This window comes from Macaca fascicularis, chromosome 14 (genome assembly GCF_037993035.2).
Source record: "Macaca fascicularis isolate 582-1 chromosome 14, T2T-MFA8v1.1".
Classification (NCBI taxonomy): domain Eukaryota; kingdom Metazoa; phylum Chordata; class Mammalia; order Primates; family Cercopithecidae; genus Macaca; species Macaca fascicularis.
In genome coordinates, this window is record NC_088388.1 from 56,628,699 (window position 1) to 56,645,476 (window position 16,778).

Consider the following 16,778-nt stretch of genomic DNA (forward strand, 5'->3'; position numbering starts at 1 on the left):
GAATTTATTCTATCAACTAGAACACGCAAACAGGACCCTGTGCCAGTGTGCTCTGAATGGTTAGGCCATGTAGGTGAAAGATCTGGAGCCTCCCAGATAATAGCCTTCCTGTGAAATGTTATTTGTATATGTATGTTCTTTTTCCTGTATATTTGACATTGAGATCATTGAGGGTATGTGCTTTGTCTGGTTCATCTCTATTCCTTGCAGTATCTAAGTCCCTTGATTACTCAGTAAACAGGTAATATAATTCATTTGACTTGTCCTTGATTGTTTCCCATATGTTTCCATGACACCTAAAATTTATTTGTTTGAACTGTTTATATGTGTTTAATTTGTCCCATACTCCCTAATTCCTTAGGAAAAGCAATATTTGGGACAGTATACTTTTAGATAGAGCACTAGTGACTTTACAGTAATTTGGTATCAATTGAGCTCTTCATTCTACTATACCGTATTATAATGTTTTTCAAACTGAATTGTGATCATTAGTAGGCCTGCAGTCAGCATTTTTAGTTTTAATGATATAGAGTAGGAAATATGAGAGGACATTATATATAAAGGTAAATATTGTTTTGTGAAATTTTTGCTTTAGGTAAATTTGTGTATACACATATACATGTATATGTTTATTGCTTCATAATGTAAAATGTAATTTGTACTGGAATAATGGTCAAAAAAGTTTGAATAACACTGCTTTATTGTAATACTCTGTTATTTCATTTATCATATAGCATTATGCCAGTACATACAGGCTTCTAAAGCCAGGGATGGTGCCAGCCCTTTCATTTCAAGTACGACTGAAGGTAAAAACAAAACAAAATTGAGAACACCCAAAGCTTTCTAATGGTTCTTACATATGTCTCTCCAGTGGCATTTTGTAACCTTTGACCTTCTAACTTTCTTGTGCCTTTTTTGACCAGTAGATTATTCAGATTTGTATCCCTCTAGGTGGTGGGTTCTTTGGTTCTTTCTCTCTTCACTTTAATGTTCTTATTTCAATATACTCTAGTGTTTTTAGGAGGGGGAATGGGAAAACAAAGGACAGTTCTGGAAATTTCAAGTAATTCTGAATTGACAGAATATTTCATTATATTTACCCTGAAATCTGCTTTGTTAATGTTCTTATATCTTTTCGTTTCTTTGTATTTTTCCCAGAGATCATTGAAATGCGTAGTTTATTCTGAATTTTAAGTAAAATATGCTTCTGTGATGTTTTTAGTTGACTTTAAGCAAATTAAACCTGACTTTCAGGGAAAAAAAAAAGATAGATACAATCCTTGTCATTCCTTGTGCTTTCTCACTCTCTTCCAAGAAAATTAACCATTGGGTTTGTAGTAATAGTTTCATTTTGAAGAAGAACTGACAGCTAGTGATGTCTAACATTAACCATGCTATACTTTTTCAGCTTCTTTACTGACCTAATAACTTTAATGCCTTTCCTATTCTTATTCTTAGATGGTTGGCATACTAACCCCCTTGCCTTCATTTCTGTACCTTGCTGGACTACCAAGCTCAGACATTTGTAACCCCGTGACTTAAAGGGATTTTGTAGAGATGATTTGCTTCATTCTTTTTCTTACAGGAGAAAATTTTGAGCAGACGCCATTGAGACGAACATTCAAATCTAAGGTCCTTGCACGATATCCTGAGAACGTAGAATGGAATCCCTTTGACCAAGATGCAGTAGGAATGGTTAGTATTTGTTAGCCACAAGTATGAGATAATTTACAGAGTAATTTTTAATAGGATTGTGAATTCAGGCTGTGGTAGCAGTGGTACCACCAAATACCAATAACTTTTGAAGAAAGGATTATAACACTTGTTGTTTATTATTCTGTATTTTGGTCAAAGTATCAAATATTCAGAATATATTAACTATGCAAAAAGTTATAATGTGTTCCTGTTGTATCAGAGAAATACATAATATTGTGTCAGTGAACTTATTTTGTGGTCCTGATTTATTGATTATTTATTGCATTGAGATTATATGATGAGTTAATTTTAAACTTCACTAGTTTAAAATTGTTTTCTCTCATTCTGCACTGAATATATCTGAGTAATATGACAGAAGTAGATATTTTTGTTTCATCATAATTTTATTTTCATTTTTTTGTTTCATCATAATTTTAGATAGGAAAGCATTTAAAATCTCATATGGAAGAATATACCACTATGAGTAAGCTAACCTTTATTGAATATTCACCTTGTGCTAGGCACTCTAATAAGCATTTTACATGAATTAATTTATTTAATCCTCATGGTACTCCTTACATGGGTAGTATTAAATAAACACATACACATGTACATATTTTATAGATGAAGAAATTAAGATCCAAAGAGGTTAGGTAATGTATTCAAGCTCGCATGGCCAGCAAGTAGTTGAGTTGGAGTTTGAGCACTGTAGTCTGGTTCCAGACTTCTGCTGTTAACCTTATCTTTGTACTGCCTCTGTTGCATTTGTTTTTGAGGCAGGGTCTCACTCTGTCGCCCAGGCTGCTGGAGAGCAGTGGTGTGGTCTCTCCTTACTGCAGCCTCATCCTCCTGAGCTCAAGTGATCCTCTCACCTCAACCACCCGAGTAGCTGGGACTACTAGTGCATGACACTATGCCTGGCTACTTTTTGTATATGTTTTTTAATAGAAACAGGGTTTTGCTATATTGTCCAGACTGTTCTCAAATTCCTGGGCTCAAACAGTCCGCCCACCTTGACCTCCCAAAGTGCTGCGACTATAGGCGTGAGCCACTGCACTTGGCCTTCTATTACATACTTAACGGCATTCTGTAGTTTTTAGAGGATGGTCTTGTTTGATGCACACAAAAACCCTGTGAAGTAGGGAGAGGAAACTGTATTATTTATTTCACAGATGAAGAAACTGTCTTTGAGAGACTTAAGTTTTTTGACTCCTAGTCTAGTATTTATTTCATTTTAACATGCTATATTCTAGAAATACCTAGCCTTTGGGAAGTCAAGTTTAAGGCTAATAGATATAATATAATATAGGCCCTTGTATTTGTTAACCCAGGCTATTATATTTTATTTGTATAGCCAGGTTCATGTAAAACTGGAAAATGGGAACTGATTGATTCAGGTCAGTTCGATTAACTATCCAAGTTTCTTTATATAACCCATCTGAATTAGAGTGAAAACAGTACATCTTTATCCTGATTCTGTCATCTCCTTGGTTTATATGAAATGAGCATACTTTTTGATGTGAAAATAAGTTTTACTAATGACAAAATTTTGTGAGGTGATAGTCCAATACTATTTACAAGTTTGTTTTATTTTTAGGTATAAAGTTGCATCTATCTGGTTTTTAGATATATTTCTAGCATCGTCTCCTAATATACATATCTTACTCTCTGTCTTGCTGTCATGCTTAACCACCTACCATTTCCTAAATTCTCCAAGTTTTCTTTTATCTCCATGTCTTTGTGCATTTTCTTCTTGTCCCCGAAATATCCTTCTGTCCCTTGTGTACCTGATGAACTCTAACATTACCTTTCTTTGGCGACAGAATCTTGCTCTGTCACTCAGGCTGGGCTGCAGTGCATGATCTTAGCTCACTGCAACCTCTGCCTCCTGGGTCAAGTGATTCTTATGCCTCAGCCTCCCTAGTAGCTGGGATTATAGGCGTGCACTAGCACACCTGGTTAATTTTTGTATTTTTAGTAGAGACAGGGTTTCGCCATGTTGCCCAGGCTGGTCTTGAACTTCTGGCCTCAAGCGATTCACCTGCCTTGGCCTCCCAAACTGTTGGGATTACAGGTGTGAGCCACTGCACCTCGTCCGTTTTTGTAGCTTTTTTCTGATATTCCCAGGCTGAGTTGTCTGTTCTGTGTTCCCATAGTACTTTGCATATACTTCTGTATATCCCTGATGACTGCATTATGATTTTATTTACTTGCGTGTCTTGCATTAGAAAGAGAGAGCTTTAAGCCAGATACACTCTCAGCTTAGTAGGTGCTCTATAAATAAATAAATAGTGATGGTGTTCTGAAAGAGGATCGCCAGTAAGTGTTCTTACTGCTTGTTGCCTTGTTGTCTTTTGCAGCTATGTATGCCCAAAGGGCTGGCATTCAAGACCCAGGCTGATCCCAGGGAGCCCCAATTCCATGCCTTTATTATCACAAGGGAGGATGGCTCTCGGACATTTGGGTTTGCCCTCACATTTTATGAAGAGGTGACTAGCAAGCAGATCTGCAGTGCGATGCAGACCCTCTACCACATGCACAATGCTGAGTATGATGTCCTACATGCTCCCCCTGCTGATGGCAGAGACCAGAGCAGCATGGAGGATGGTGAAGACACTCCTGTGACCAAACTGCAGCGCTTCAACTCCTATGACATTAGCCGGGACACTCTCTACGTCTCTAAGTGCATCTGCCTCATCACGCCCATGTCTTTCATGAAGGCATGTCGGAGCGTGCTGGAGCAACTCCACCAGGCGGTCACTTCACCTCAGCCCCCTCCACTGCCCCTTGAGAGCTACATATACAACGTACTCTACGAGGTGCCACTCCCACCTCCTGGCCGGTCCTTGAAGTTTTCTGGGGTCTATGGGCCAATAATCTGCCAGAGACCAAGTACCAATGAGCTTCCCCTATTTGACTTTCCTGTCAAAGAGGTTTTTGAACTGCTCGGGGTGGAGAATGTGTTTCAGCTTTTTACTTGTGCCCTTCTGGAGTTTCAAATCCTGCTCTACTCACAGCGTAAGTCAGTGCTTACTAGAGCCTTCTGCCTGCCTCAGGCTTCCTTTCTTTCCATGTTCAGATACAGTGGGACTGACTGTAAAGGTTAAGAGCTATTACAGTTTAAGCAAAACCCAGATCTTTTGCAGGTAGGTGGTGGATGGCAAATTGATGGACATGAGAGGGCCAGTATTTCTGATTAACTGTCTTCATGGCCTTTTGCTGGGCATTCCAGTCTTGGAAGGGAACACTGCTTCCTATGTCCCTTCTGATTGAAGTGAAAAGAGGGGTGGGTAGGAGGTGGTGGTCACAGAAAGCTGACTTTCCATCAATTCTGTTCTGTCATTCTGCAGAGTTATTTCTGCCTCTTCCTTAGCCTAGTAAAATTGAGGATTCACAAAGGATAATCCTTTATATATTGAGAAAATGTGGATGTGTTGCTTCTTTTTGTTGTTTACTTAACTGAATTGTTTTTATAAATGGGAGGTTGAGTGTAAGCAGCATATTTGGACAAAATAGTAAAGTAGATGAGAAAGAAACAGATGCTTTCTTAATGAACCAGGCTAGTAACATGAAATTCATTCATTCAGTACATGTTTACTGAGAGTGTACTATGTGCCAGGCATTGTTTCAAGGGTAGTGGTGGACAAGATAGAAAAATTGTTGTGGTGGACAAGACAGAAAAATTGTTGCTATAGTGGAACTTAAATTTTAGTGGGGGAAGAGAGGTGATTAAACAAATACATAAACTATGTAGTTTGTAAGGTTCTTAATAAGGGCTATAAAGAAAAATAAAACAGAGAAAGGGATAATATTTGGGGAAGAAATTTATAATAAGAGTGGTTAGGTAGGCATCCCTGAGTGACCTGTTAATATCTGTAGGAAAAGTATTCCAGGCAAAGGGCCCAGGTCTTATAAATGGTCTAAGACAAGAATGTGCTTCATGTGTTCAAGAACAAGGAAGCTGGGTGGATGGAATGGAGTGAATGAGCAGGAGTATAGTAGGAGATGGTGTTAAGAGACTTAACTGGAGGCCAGATTGTATAGAATCTTGTAGGCCATTGTAAGGACTTTGGCTTTTACTCTTAGATGGCTCTTAGATAGCCATCAGAGTTTTCAATTTTTTTTACTTTTTATTTTAAAATAATTTTTAGCTTATGGAAGAGTTGCAAGGAGTGGTCAAAGGACTCTTGTATACCCTATGCCAAATTCACCAATTGTTAACATTTTGCCACATTTGCTTTATTACGGTCTCTCTCTGTGTGTGAACATAACTGAACCATTGAGAGTTATTGTGACTCCTAAATTCTCATATGTTTATTTCCTAAGAATAACATTCTCTGAAATAACTATCATTGATCAAATTTGGAAAACCTGACATTGAGACAGTACTGTATTAAAGTTTCTCTAGTACCTGATAATGTCTATTATGATAATGTAAAAAAATTCCTTATTCAGGATCTAGTGCAATATCTTGCATTGCTTTTAGTTGTGAGTTTCTCAGCCTTTGTCTTTTATGACATAGACATTTTTGAAGAGTACAAGCAGGTTATTTTATAGACTGTCCCTTAATTTGATTTTGTCTGATGTTTTCATGATTAGATTCAGATTATAAATTTTTGCCTAAAATACCATAGAAGTGATGTTGTGCTTCTCTCAGTGCATTATATTAGGAGACATATACTGTCAGTTTTCATGATTACAGGAGGCAGGCATATGATGTCATTTTGTCTCATTTTTGGTGATAGTGATCTGCTCACTTGGTTAAGATGGTGTCTGTGGTTTCTTAACTTGAAAGTTTTAATTTTTCCCTTGGTAATTAACACGTAAGTTGTGAGGAGATACTTTGAAACTAATTATTCTGTTCTTTAAAGTTTTGCGTAACCATTTCTTTTTTAGTTTTTATTTTTTTGTATTATATTTGCAGTTTATGGATGCCTAATAGTTTAGCATCTATTGATGTTTCTATTCTGAATCAGTTTTTTCAAGGATAGTAGCAAAAAGGTGATTTTCTTTTTCTTTTTTTTTTCCTTTTGAGGCAGGATCTCACTCTGCTGCCCAGGCTAGAGTTCAGTGGTGCCATCATGGCTCTCTGCAGCCTCATCCTCCTGTGCTCAAGTGATCCTCCCACCTCAGCTTCCTGAGTAGCTGGAATTACAGGCATGCACCACCATGCCTGGCTAATTTTTTATTTTTTGTAGACATGGGGTCTCACTGTATTGCCCAGGCTGGTCTCAAACTCTTGTACTCAACCTCCTGCCTTGATTTCCCAAAGTGCTGGGATTACAGGTGCCACTGTGCCCAGCCTTAAATTTTTTTTTTTTTTTGTAAGAAATAGTCTTACTCTATCACCCAGGCTAGAGTGTAGTGGCACAATAATGGCTCACTGCAGTCTTGATATTCTGGGCTCAAATGATCTTCCCATCTCAGCTGCCTGAGTAGCTGGGACTACAGGCGCTCACCACCATGTCTGGCTAATTAAAAAAACTTTTTTTTTTTGTAGAACTAGGGTCTTGCTTTATTGCCCAGGCTGGAAAATAGTGGTTTTTAAACTTTATCTGTATTTATTAATTGGCATTATACCATAATGAAGAATGTTTCTTTCTCCTTTGTTTATTATTGTATGGATTCATAGATTTTTATTTTACTCAAGTTATAATTCACTATAATTATTTACTTTGATGCTCAAATTTCCCAGATTTGGTCCACGGACAAAAGAACGGACCTCCACAATGGCAGGGCTTTTGCTTTTTGCTCACTGATGGATTCCAAGCACTAAAACCGTGGCTGGTTTATAAGGGTGCTCAATAAATGTTGTTAAATGAATGAATAACTCAGGCTTTTAACAGGATCACTCTGGCCATTATATTAAGAGTATATCCCCAAAGGGAGAATGAGCAAAGAGTTCCGTTAAGAGGTAATTTGTAATAATCCAGGTGAGAGGTGATGTCAGTTAGAACTAAGGAGGTAACAGTGAAGTGGTGTGAAATGGTTCGGTTCTGGATACAGTTTGAGGGTGAAGTAATGGAAACTATGTTGAACTCAAGAGCACATACCTCATATAAAGTGGACAGCCACTAATTAGCTCCAGTTAATTCCTTGTGGGTATACTGGCCTGATGTTACTAAATATTCCAATATTTCATGAGGACCCAGATTTTTTACATGAAATCTCTGATTTTTAAATATTGGCAATAATATTCTTTTTAAACACTGCAGGCCAAACAAAAAGCATCTGCTGGCTGAATGTAGTTCCTGAGGCTTCACTTTGCAGCTTCTAGTTTAAGATACTAAGTTACAGCCTCCTGTCTCTGGGTGAAATACAGACTTGGACAAATCATATTGCTTTCCTAGCTATTTCTTGACTGGAGCTTCATAAAAATACTTTGAAATGGAGACTTAGTTGAATAGGGAAGAACTTCTCTGGTTTCGAACAGAACAGAGAGGAGGAAACCAAACTGTATAGAGTGTTAGAAGATACAGTAGACTTTTAGGTACCTATAAGGCAGTGGGGTGTTTAGAGGCAAGGAAAGGAGGATTGAAACAAATATGATGAACACAAGGGAAAAATAACATTATTTCATCTGAATTTCTTTTGTATTTCCTAGAATATGGGTTCTTGTATCCATAATAAAAATTTTAAGAGGTTTGAATGTAATTGAGATGGTTAGTATGTAGAATTGAATTGAACTTAGGACCTAAAGTCACGTTCAGCATGGACAAGAGAAAGCTTTTTCCAGAAATTCCTGGGTATTGCTGAGGCCAAAGTGGAGTGGATTACTTTTCATTGGATGTAAGTTACGCTTTTTGTTGTTAATAGAGTGCTTTAAACAATTTAGGTTGGTTGTCTTGAAATAGTTTTTATTAATGATCCAAAGGCATCTTCCTTGTATGGATAAAAATCACTCTGGCCAAAAACAAGCTGTCACCACTGCAGTTGATTTTACCTGCTGCATGTCCTGCCCTCTGAATAGAAAAGAGGTGTTACTTGAGGAAAAGGAATGCAGGCTGAATTGTAAGACTCTGAAAGTATAACCCTTTGGAACGCTGAATTGGCAGTTTTAAGCAGTGTTTTCTTTTTGGTATAGGTCATTTTATTTACTTCTGGATAATATTTATTCTTTAGTCCATATAGAAATAGTGTTTTTTAAATAGCATAATTTTTAATTGGTTGTTTAAAAATTATTATTACTTTTTTTTTTGAGACAGGGTCTCATTCTGTCACCTACACTGGAGCAGGTCTCATTCTGTCACCTACATGGTGTAGGTGACAATCATAACTCACTGCACCCTTGACCTCCCCAGACTCAGATGATCCTCCCATCTCAGCCTCCTGGGTAGCTGGGACTACAGGCATGTACTGCCGTGTCTGGCTAGTTTTTGTATTTTTTGTAGAGATGAGGTTTTGCCATGTTGCCCAGGCTGATCTTGAACTCCTGGGCTCAAGCAATCCACCTTCCTTGGCCTCCCAAAGTGCTGGGATTACAGGCATGAGCCACTGCACCCGGCCTTATTTTAAAATTATATGCAGAACAGAAACTCTTTATCTGAAGTGGCCTAGTAGAGTAGTTGATTGGAAACCAAAAAAGTCAGTTAAGTCACAGAATCCTAAAAATGATATATACAATTAATTTTATAGTTAAACTATTTATTATTTGTTATTTTTGGGATGGAGTTTTGCTCAGTCGTCTAGGCTGGAATGCAGTGGCACAATCTCGGCTCATTGCAACCTCCGCCTCCTGGGATCAAGTGATTCTTCTGCCTCAGCCTCCCGAATAGCTAGGACTACAGGTGCACACCACTGTGCCTGGCTAATTTTATTATTTTTAGTAGAGACAAGGTTTCACTATGTTGGCCAGGCTGGTCTGAAACTCCTGATCTCAGGTGATCCACCAGCCTCAGCCTCCCAAAGTTCTGGGATTATAGGCGTGAGCCACCACGCCTGGCCTAAATAATTTAACTTAAAACGTATAACTGTATAGTCACTAATCTTTGATGAAGGGTCCAGGCATTTCTCATGATTATGAATTCACAAATCAGGTATCTGCACTCCTTGCATAAACCACACCCATAATGCATTGACTAGATTTCCTAGTTACTTTGCTTTACTTTTTTTTTTTTTTTTTGTAGGTGGAGTCTTGCTCTGTTACCAGGCTGGAGTGCAGTGGCGTGATCTTGGCTCACGGCAGCCTCCGCCTCCCGAGTTCAAGCAATTTTCCTGCCTCAGCCTCTTGAGTAGCTGGGACTACAGGTGTGCATCACCACGCCCACCTAATTTGTATTTTTAGTAGAGATGGGGTTTCACCATGTTGACCGGGATGGTCTTGATTTCTGGACCTCATGATCTGCCCGCCTCGGCCTCCCAAAGTGCTGGGATTACAGGTGTGAGCCACTGCGCCCAGCCCTGGTTACTTTTTTTTTTTTTAAAGTAGAGTGATAACTTAAAGAACCTTGCAAAAGAACATGAGCAGAGACTACTTCTAGATTTTTGTCGTATTCCTTAGTTTTTTATTCTTAATTGTTTCATGGTATGCCTAATTCAATTACAGTGTTTTTTAGTGACTTTGTATTACTGAGTCTTTTGAAAGCATTTAATTTTGTTTCCAGAGAAACAGGCATTCTTTCTTTTTACCCTCAGATTTTACCATTTATTTACACAATATTTGGTTACGTTATATAATCCAGTAATAAGTTCAGCTAGCACAGGTTTGGGAACAAATGAGTGGGAGCAATGTATGCTTTACTCAGAGTGGGGAAAATCAATTGATAAAGTGAGTTGGCTAAGTGGAGGCTGATAAGAAATCTCCAATGATATTTTGCTATCTAAAGTAGTCTTTTACTGTAAAAATAATGATTGCTTAAGGCATATAATTAAAATAATTCCAAAGGGAATCAAATATTTTCCTCTCTTTTCTTCATATAGTAGCTAGATATCAAATTTTTTGTGTATCCTTAATGAAAACAATAGTTTTAAAAAACAAATAAATAATATGTGCACATATAATACAGAGAAAGTTGGAAGTTCCCCCCAACCCCCTTTTTTTTAAGACGGGGTCTCGCTCTGTTGCCCAGGCTGGAGTGCAGTGGCGTGATCTCAGCCCCCTACCGGGTTCAAGCAGTTCTTGTGCCTCAGCCTCCCGAGTAGCTGGGACTACAGGTGCGTGCTACCACACCTGACTAATTTTTGTATTTTTAGCAGAGATGGGATTTGCCATGTTGGCCAACCTGGTCTCAAACTCTTGACCTCAAGTGAACTGGCCACCTTGTCCTCCCAAAGTGTTGGGATTACAGGCGTGAGCCACTGCACTTGGCCCCTTTTTCGTTGATCTAGTATCCTACCCCTGAGAAGTAATCTCTTAATTTTTAAAAATTCCCTTTTTTCCGGTATTTTTAATAATGCACTATATATATATGTGTATGTGTGTATATATATATATGTATATATATATATTTTTTTTTTTATTTTTTTGAGATGGAGTTTCACTCTGTTGTCCAGGTTGGAGTGTGGTGGTGCAATCTTGGCTCACTGCAACCTCTGCCTCCTGGGTGCAAACAGTTCTCCTGCCTCAGCCTCCCGAGTAGCTGGGATTAGAGGCACGTGCCACTACACCCAGCTAATTTTTGTATTTTTAAGGGGTTTCACTATACTTGCCAGGTTGATCTTGAACTCCTGACTTCAAGCAATCCACCCTACCTTGGCCTGCCAAGGTGCTGGGATTACAGGCATGAGCCACCACGCCTGGCCCAATGTACTATTTTTTATGTTAGGTGTTAAATATACATGTATTGATTTTAATATTCTTTAAATTATACATATACACTATGAAATCTGTATGGTATATTAAAATAAAACTTGAGGCCAGGTGCGGTGGCTCATGCCTGTAATCCCAGCACTTTGGGAGGCCGAGGAGGACAGATCTCTTGTGATCAGAAGCTCAAGACCAGCCTGACCAACATGATAAAACCCATCTGTACTAAAAATACAAAAATTAGCTGGGCATGGCGGCACACACTTGTAATGCCAGCTACTGAAGAGGCTGAGGCACGAGAATCACTTCAACTCGGGAGGCAGAGGTTGCAGTGAGCGGAGATCACACCACTGCACTCCAGCCTGGATGACAGAGCAAGACCCTGTGTCTAATAAAATAATAAATAAATAAAATAAAACTTGAAAAAAGGCATTTCAAGAGTGTAAAATGAAGGATAGAAATTTACAGCATTAGAGGAGTGTACAGTGACGTGTGCAACTTCTACCTCTGCACCCTGGTTCTCCTTCAGGGAGGTTACCACTGTTTTCCGTTTCCTTGTAGACATAGCTGTGTATATACTATATATATACTTTTTAAAAAGAACACAAATGGGGGCATACTAATCATTGTTTTGCAACTTCCCAGGATAGTTTAAAATTGTTTGTAAATACATAGGAGCTGCCCTGTAGTTTGTTTAGAGGGGGCTTATTTATAGAGTGATTCCAAGTCTGATGTCTTTATCTGCACATACAAGTCATAAAAATGGGCCGGGTGTGGTGGCTCACACCTGTAATCCCAGCACTTTGAGTGGCTGAGGTGGGCAGATCATTTGAGGTCAGGAGTTCAAGACCGCCCTTGACAACATGATGAAACCTCTTCTCTACTAAAAATACAAAAATTAGCCAGGCGTGGTGGCGTGCGCCTATAATCCCAGCTACTGGGGAGGCTGAGGCAAAAGAATCGCTTGAACCTGGGAGGCAGAGGTTGCAGTGAGCTGAGATTGCGCCACTGCACTCCAGCCTGGGTGACAAAGCGAGACTTTGTCTCAAAAAACAAAAAAAGTGCTGGGATTATGGGTTTGAGCCATTACACCTGGTTTAAAAGACATTCCTTTTTTTGTTTTTTGAGACAATCTCACTTAAAAGATATTTTTAATGCCCAGTAGATTCCAAGAGTTTTAGCAGCTGTGTGTTTCAGAAACTGCGAAGAAGACCAAATATACGTATTTATCATACTAGTAAAGTTGTCTACAGGTTATGCTCTTCTTTGATTAGCTAGGAGCAAGGTGATAGGCAACTTTCAAAGCTTTATTAGTGAGCAAATGTAGGATATTTTGCTAAACTTCTACCTTAATACTTTTCAGCTTCTGTTCCCTTTGTACTGAGACTTCTTCATTTCCTAGAAAGTTTTTTGTTCCTTACAACTACTTTATGAACCAACCTGTGATTTAAATGGTGGGGTGGGTTTTTAGTGCATAACATCATTTTAATTCCTATGACAGCTCATTTGAAACCAGCCATTCCAGAGGGATTTTACTCATATGATTTAAAAATGTATATTTCTGCTTTGTCCTTAAATGCCTGAAACCATCATATCATTTGTGAATAGTAATTTGTAAAATTTAAGTTTTAGGCCAGGAGCGGTGGCTCACGCCTGTAATCCCAGCACTTTGGGAGGCTGAGGTGGGCGGATCACCTGAGGTCGGGAGTTCGCGACCAGCCTGACATGGGGAAACCCTGTCTCTACTAAAAAATACAAAATTAGCTGGGGTGGTGGTGCATGCCTGTAATCCCAGCTACTTAGGAGGCTGAGGCAGGAGAATAGCATAAACCCGGGAGGCGGAGGTTGCGGTAAGCCGAAATCGCACCATTGCTCTCCAGCCTGGGCAACAACAGCGAAACTCCGTCAAAAAAAAAAAAAAAGTTTTAGTCAGTCAATTTTATTGGCTTTACCAATATATTTATTAGTCATTAAAAAAAAAAAGAAAGGCTGGCTGGGTGCGGCGGCTCACGCCTGTAGTCCTAGCACTTTGGGAGGCCGAGGTGGGTGGATCACGAGGTCAGGAGTTCAAGATTAGCCTGGCCAAGATGGTGAAACCCCGTCTCTACCAAAAATACAAAATTAGCCAGGTGTGGTGGTGGGCATCTGTAATCCCAGCTACTTGGGAGGCTGAGGCAGGAGAATCACTTGAACCCGGGAGGTGGAGGTTGCAGTGAGCCAAGATGGTACCACTGCACTCTAGCCTGGGCAACAGAGCAAGACTCTGTCTCAAAAAAAAAAAGGCCTAGAAATTATACTCTGAAGAGAAGCCAAATATTGACCACGAGCCTTCCCTTTAGGCTATGATATGATCTCTGATCTATAACAAGAGTTTTGAGTCACTAAAGTCAATCCTCTGGGTCTTTCAAGTTCTAGGGAAGCCTTTTTTTTTTTTTTTCTTTTTTTTTTTAGGAGTCTAGCTCTGTCACTTAGGCTGGTGTGTGCAGCTGTGCAGTCTCGGCTCACTGCAACCTCTGGTCCCCAGGTTCAAGCGATTCTCACGTCTCAGCCTCCTGAGTAGCTGGGATTACAAGTGCATGCCACCACGCCCAGCTAATTTTTGTATTTTTAGTAGAGACAGGGTTTCACCATGTTGGTTGGCCAGTCTGGTCTCGCACTCCTGACCTCAGGTGATTCACCTGCCTCGGCCTCCCAAAGTGCTGGGATTACAGGCGCGAGCCACTGCGCCCGGCCTCTAGGAAGGCTTTTTATTGAAACGTTAAAATAACATTTTTATGCTGTTCTCATTCAGGAAAGGTTGCCAGGTGAAGGGCAGACTTGGCTAGCATGGAAAACCAGCTTCTGCATGCTTGATGGTTCTTTGTGCTTGATTTTGCAGGCAAAGCTCACATAAGCTCCTTATAGGATGTTCTACAGAAGTATATTAGTGAGAAATGAGCCTATTTTTGCTTCCATGCTGAATGGAGACCCAGAACTACTGTTCTTTCTTTTTGTTCAGTTCTCCTACCCCCTTTCTTAAGAGGATCTACTTAACATTCTGGGGTAGTATTTGGAGCAAGATGTCATTAATTATTTTTGTTGTATTTCTATATTAGATTTTATTATGAGCAAGGACCTGTGTGTGTAGGTATATTTCTTTTTTGTTGTTGTTGAGACAGAGTCTCTCTCTGTCGCCCAGGCTGGAGTGCAGTGGCCGGATCTCAGCTCACTGCAAGCTCCGCTGCCCAGGTTTACGCCATTCTCCTGCTCAGCCTCCCGAGTAGCTGGGACTACAGGCGCCCACCACCTCGCCTGGCTAGTTTTTTGTATTTTTCAGTAGAGACAGGGTTTCACCGTGTTAGCCAGGATGGTCTCGATCTCCTGACCTCGTGATCCGCCCGTCTCGGCCTCCCAAAGTGCTGGATTACAGGCTTGAGCCACTGCGTTCGGCCGTGTAGGTATATTTCAAGGGTCTCTTGGTTGTCTCTCGGACACCCTCATGGGAATCACATTGAGCATACCCTTGCTGAAGTTTATCCTGATCCTTTCTAAATAAGAGATTGTATTGAAAGTTTTAACTTACTGTTTCGAAAGCAAGTGCCTTGTTTTTGACTGATTTGTGTGTGTGCTTTTTTTGTTGTTGATCCAGATTACCAGAGACTGATGACTGTGGCGGAGACGATTACAGCTCTCATGTTTCCTTTCCAGTGGCAGCATGTCTATGTCCCAATTCTCCCGGCTTCTCTCCTGCATTTCTTAGATGCCCCTGTTCCATACCTGATGGGCTTGCATTCCAATGGCCTGGATGACCGGTCAAAGCTGGAGCTGCCTCAAGAGGTGAGAGCTTGAGTGTTGGTGCCTCTGGCCTCAATACAGGATTGGGGAGAGAAGGGCTTTGGGATGAACCCAGCATGCATGATGTTACCAAGTTTATTTTCTTTTATTTTGGTGAGTATGAATAACTTTTCAGGAAAAAAGTAAAAACAATGAACATTTAGTTCAATTTATATCATCCCAGAGACATTTACTATCTTTATCAACTGACATACGTACATTGTAATTTCTGTATTTATACTATTGTTTTTGTTTTGTTTTGCTTTTTAAGAGACAAGGTCTTGCTGTGTTACCCAGGCTAGGTGCAGTAGCATGATCGTAGCTTACTGTAGCCTGGAACTCCTGGGCTGAAGTGAGCCTCCTGTCTCAGCCTCCTGAGTAGTTGAGACTAAAGGAGTGTGCCACGACATCCAGCTAATTGTTTTTTTTATGTTTTGTAGATGCAGGGTCTCACCATGTTGCCCAGGCTGGTCTCGAACTCCTGGGCTCAAGTAATCCTCCTGCCTTGGCCTCCCAAAGTATTGGGATTATAGGCATGAGCCTCTGTGCCTGGCTAAGAAAAGAGTTGATTTAAAATATGTATTTCCTATTCCATTCTAAATAGATTTAAAGCATGATTAGAAATAAGATTGTTTTATTTTTAATTTTTTTAGAATTACCAGCAAAACTGGTATGTTACTTTGTGGCTGTTGTGAAACTAGCTGCAGGGAAGTGCTTTCCTACTTTGAATTTCTTAGTCATTAGAAAGGCCTGGGAAGCAAACTTTGGAGTATACATACACTGGTGTCACCACAGCTCTTTGTTTCCTCCCTCTACCAGCCTTTTTTTTGGGGGTAGAGATTTTTGTATATGACTGAGGAATATGAGTGAGGGGCCCCAAGAAGAGAGCATTCTCATGGAACTGGATCTGGGCAGCACTGTGTCATTGGGCATGACTGGGCAACAACTTTGATGAATGCCCTGATAATTAGACCATGTCTGTGATGTTTAAATTATAGTCAAATGCATCTCTTTGCTCTTTTCTCTCTTCTTTAGTTTTAGAATCAAAATATCTTCCTTGTCTTCTTCCATTTCTGCCCTTTTTTCTTCTTTGACTTTATAGAGCATTGTGCTCTTTGGGGTGGAACAATATTAATTAAGGAAAAAAAGATCTAAATGATGGATAAAATCATTGAGTTGAGATAATATTGAGGTTTTTTGTGTACTTGCTTACTGTACCATACATATCCATGAAGAGTGGACTGGAGAAAGAAGAGCTGTTTGTTGTTTGCTTTAAACAAATGTCTATTTAATATTGATACAACTTAGTCAACCTAATTATAATTCTGTAAAGTCACAAAAAGAACAATAACAAAAAATTGTTGAAGGTGGAAGGCCAAAGAAGCAAGCTATGTGCATAATTTAGTAAATAGACCACTAAGCAAGAAGCCAGATTTCTCAGTTTTATTTTCCTCTTTGGCATCAGCTTTCTTTATACTTGGGGCAAATTCTGATCCCTCTAGGATTTTTCAACATTGTTGCCTAT

General features: G+C 39.6%; 1 protein-coding gene across 6 annotated transcripts in view; it reads left to right on the plus strand.

The window, feature by feature from the left end:
• DENND5A (DENN domain containing 5A) overlaps positions 1–16,778 on the plus strand; it is a 129,282-nt gene that overhangs the window by 61,149 nt on the left and 51,355 nt on the right. For 5 of the 6 annotated variants that reach the window (XR_012423402.1, XR_012423403.1, XR_012423404.1 and 2 more), the window contains exons 2-5: positions 735–806; positions 1,586–1,695; positions 4,056–4,713; positions 15,069–15,256. Coding sequence is in view for 3 of the 6 variants with exons in the window: in XM_005578652.3 (XP_005578709.2) it covers positions 735–806; positions 1,586–1,695; positions 4,056–4,713; positions 15,069–15,256 (1,028 nt within the window). In the remaining 3 variants the exon portion in view is untranslated. The remainder of the gene's footprint in view (positions 1–734; positions 807–1,585; positions 1,696–4,055; positions 4,714–15,068; positions 15,257–16,778) is intronic. The other variant, XM_005578655.4, reaches the window with a different exon arrangement.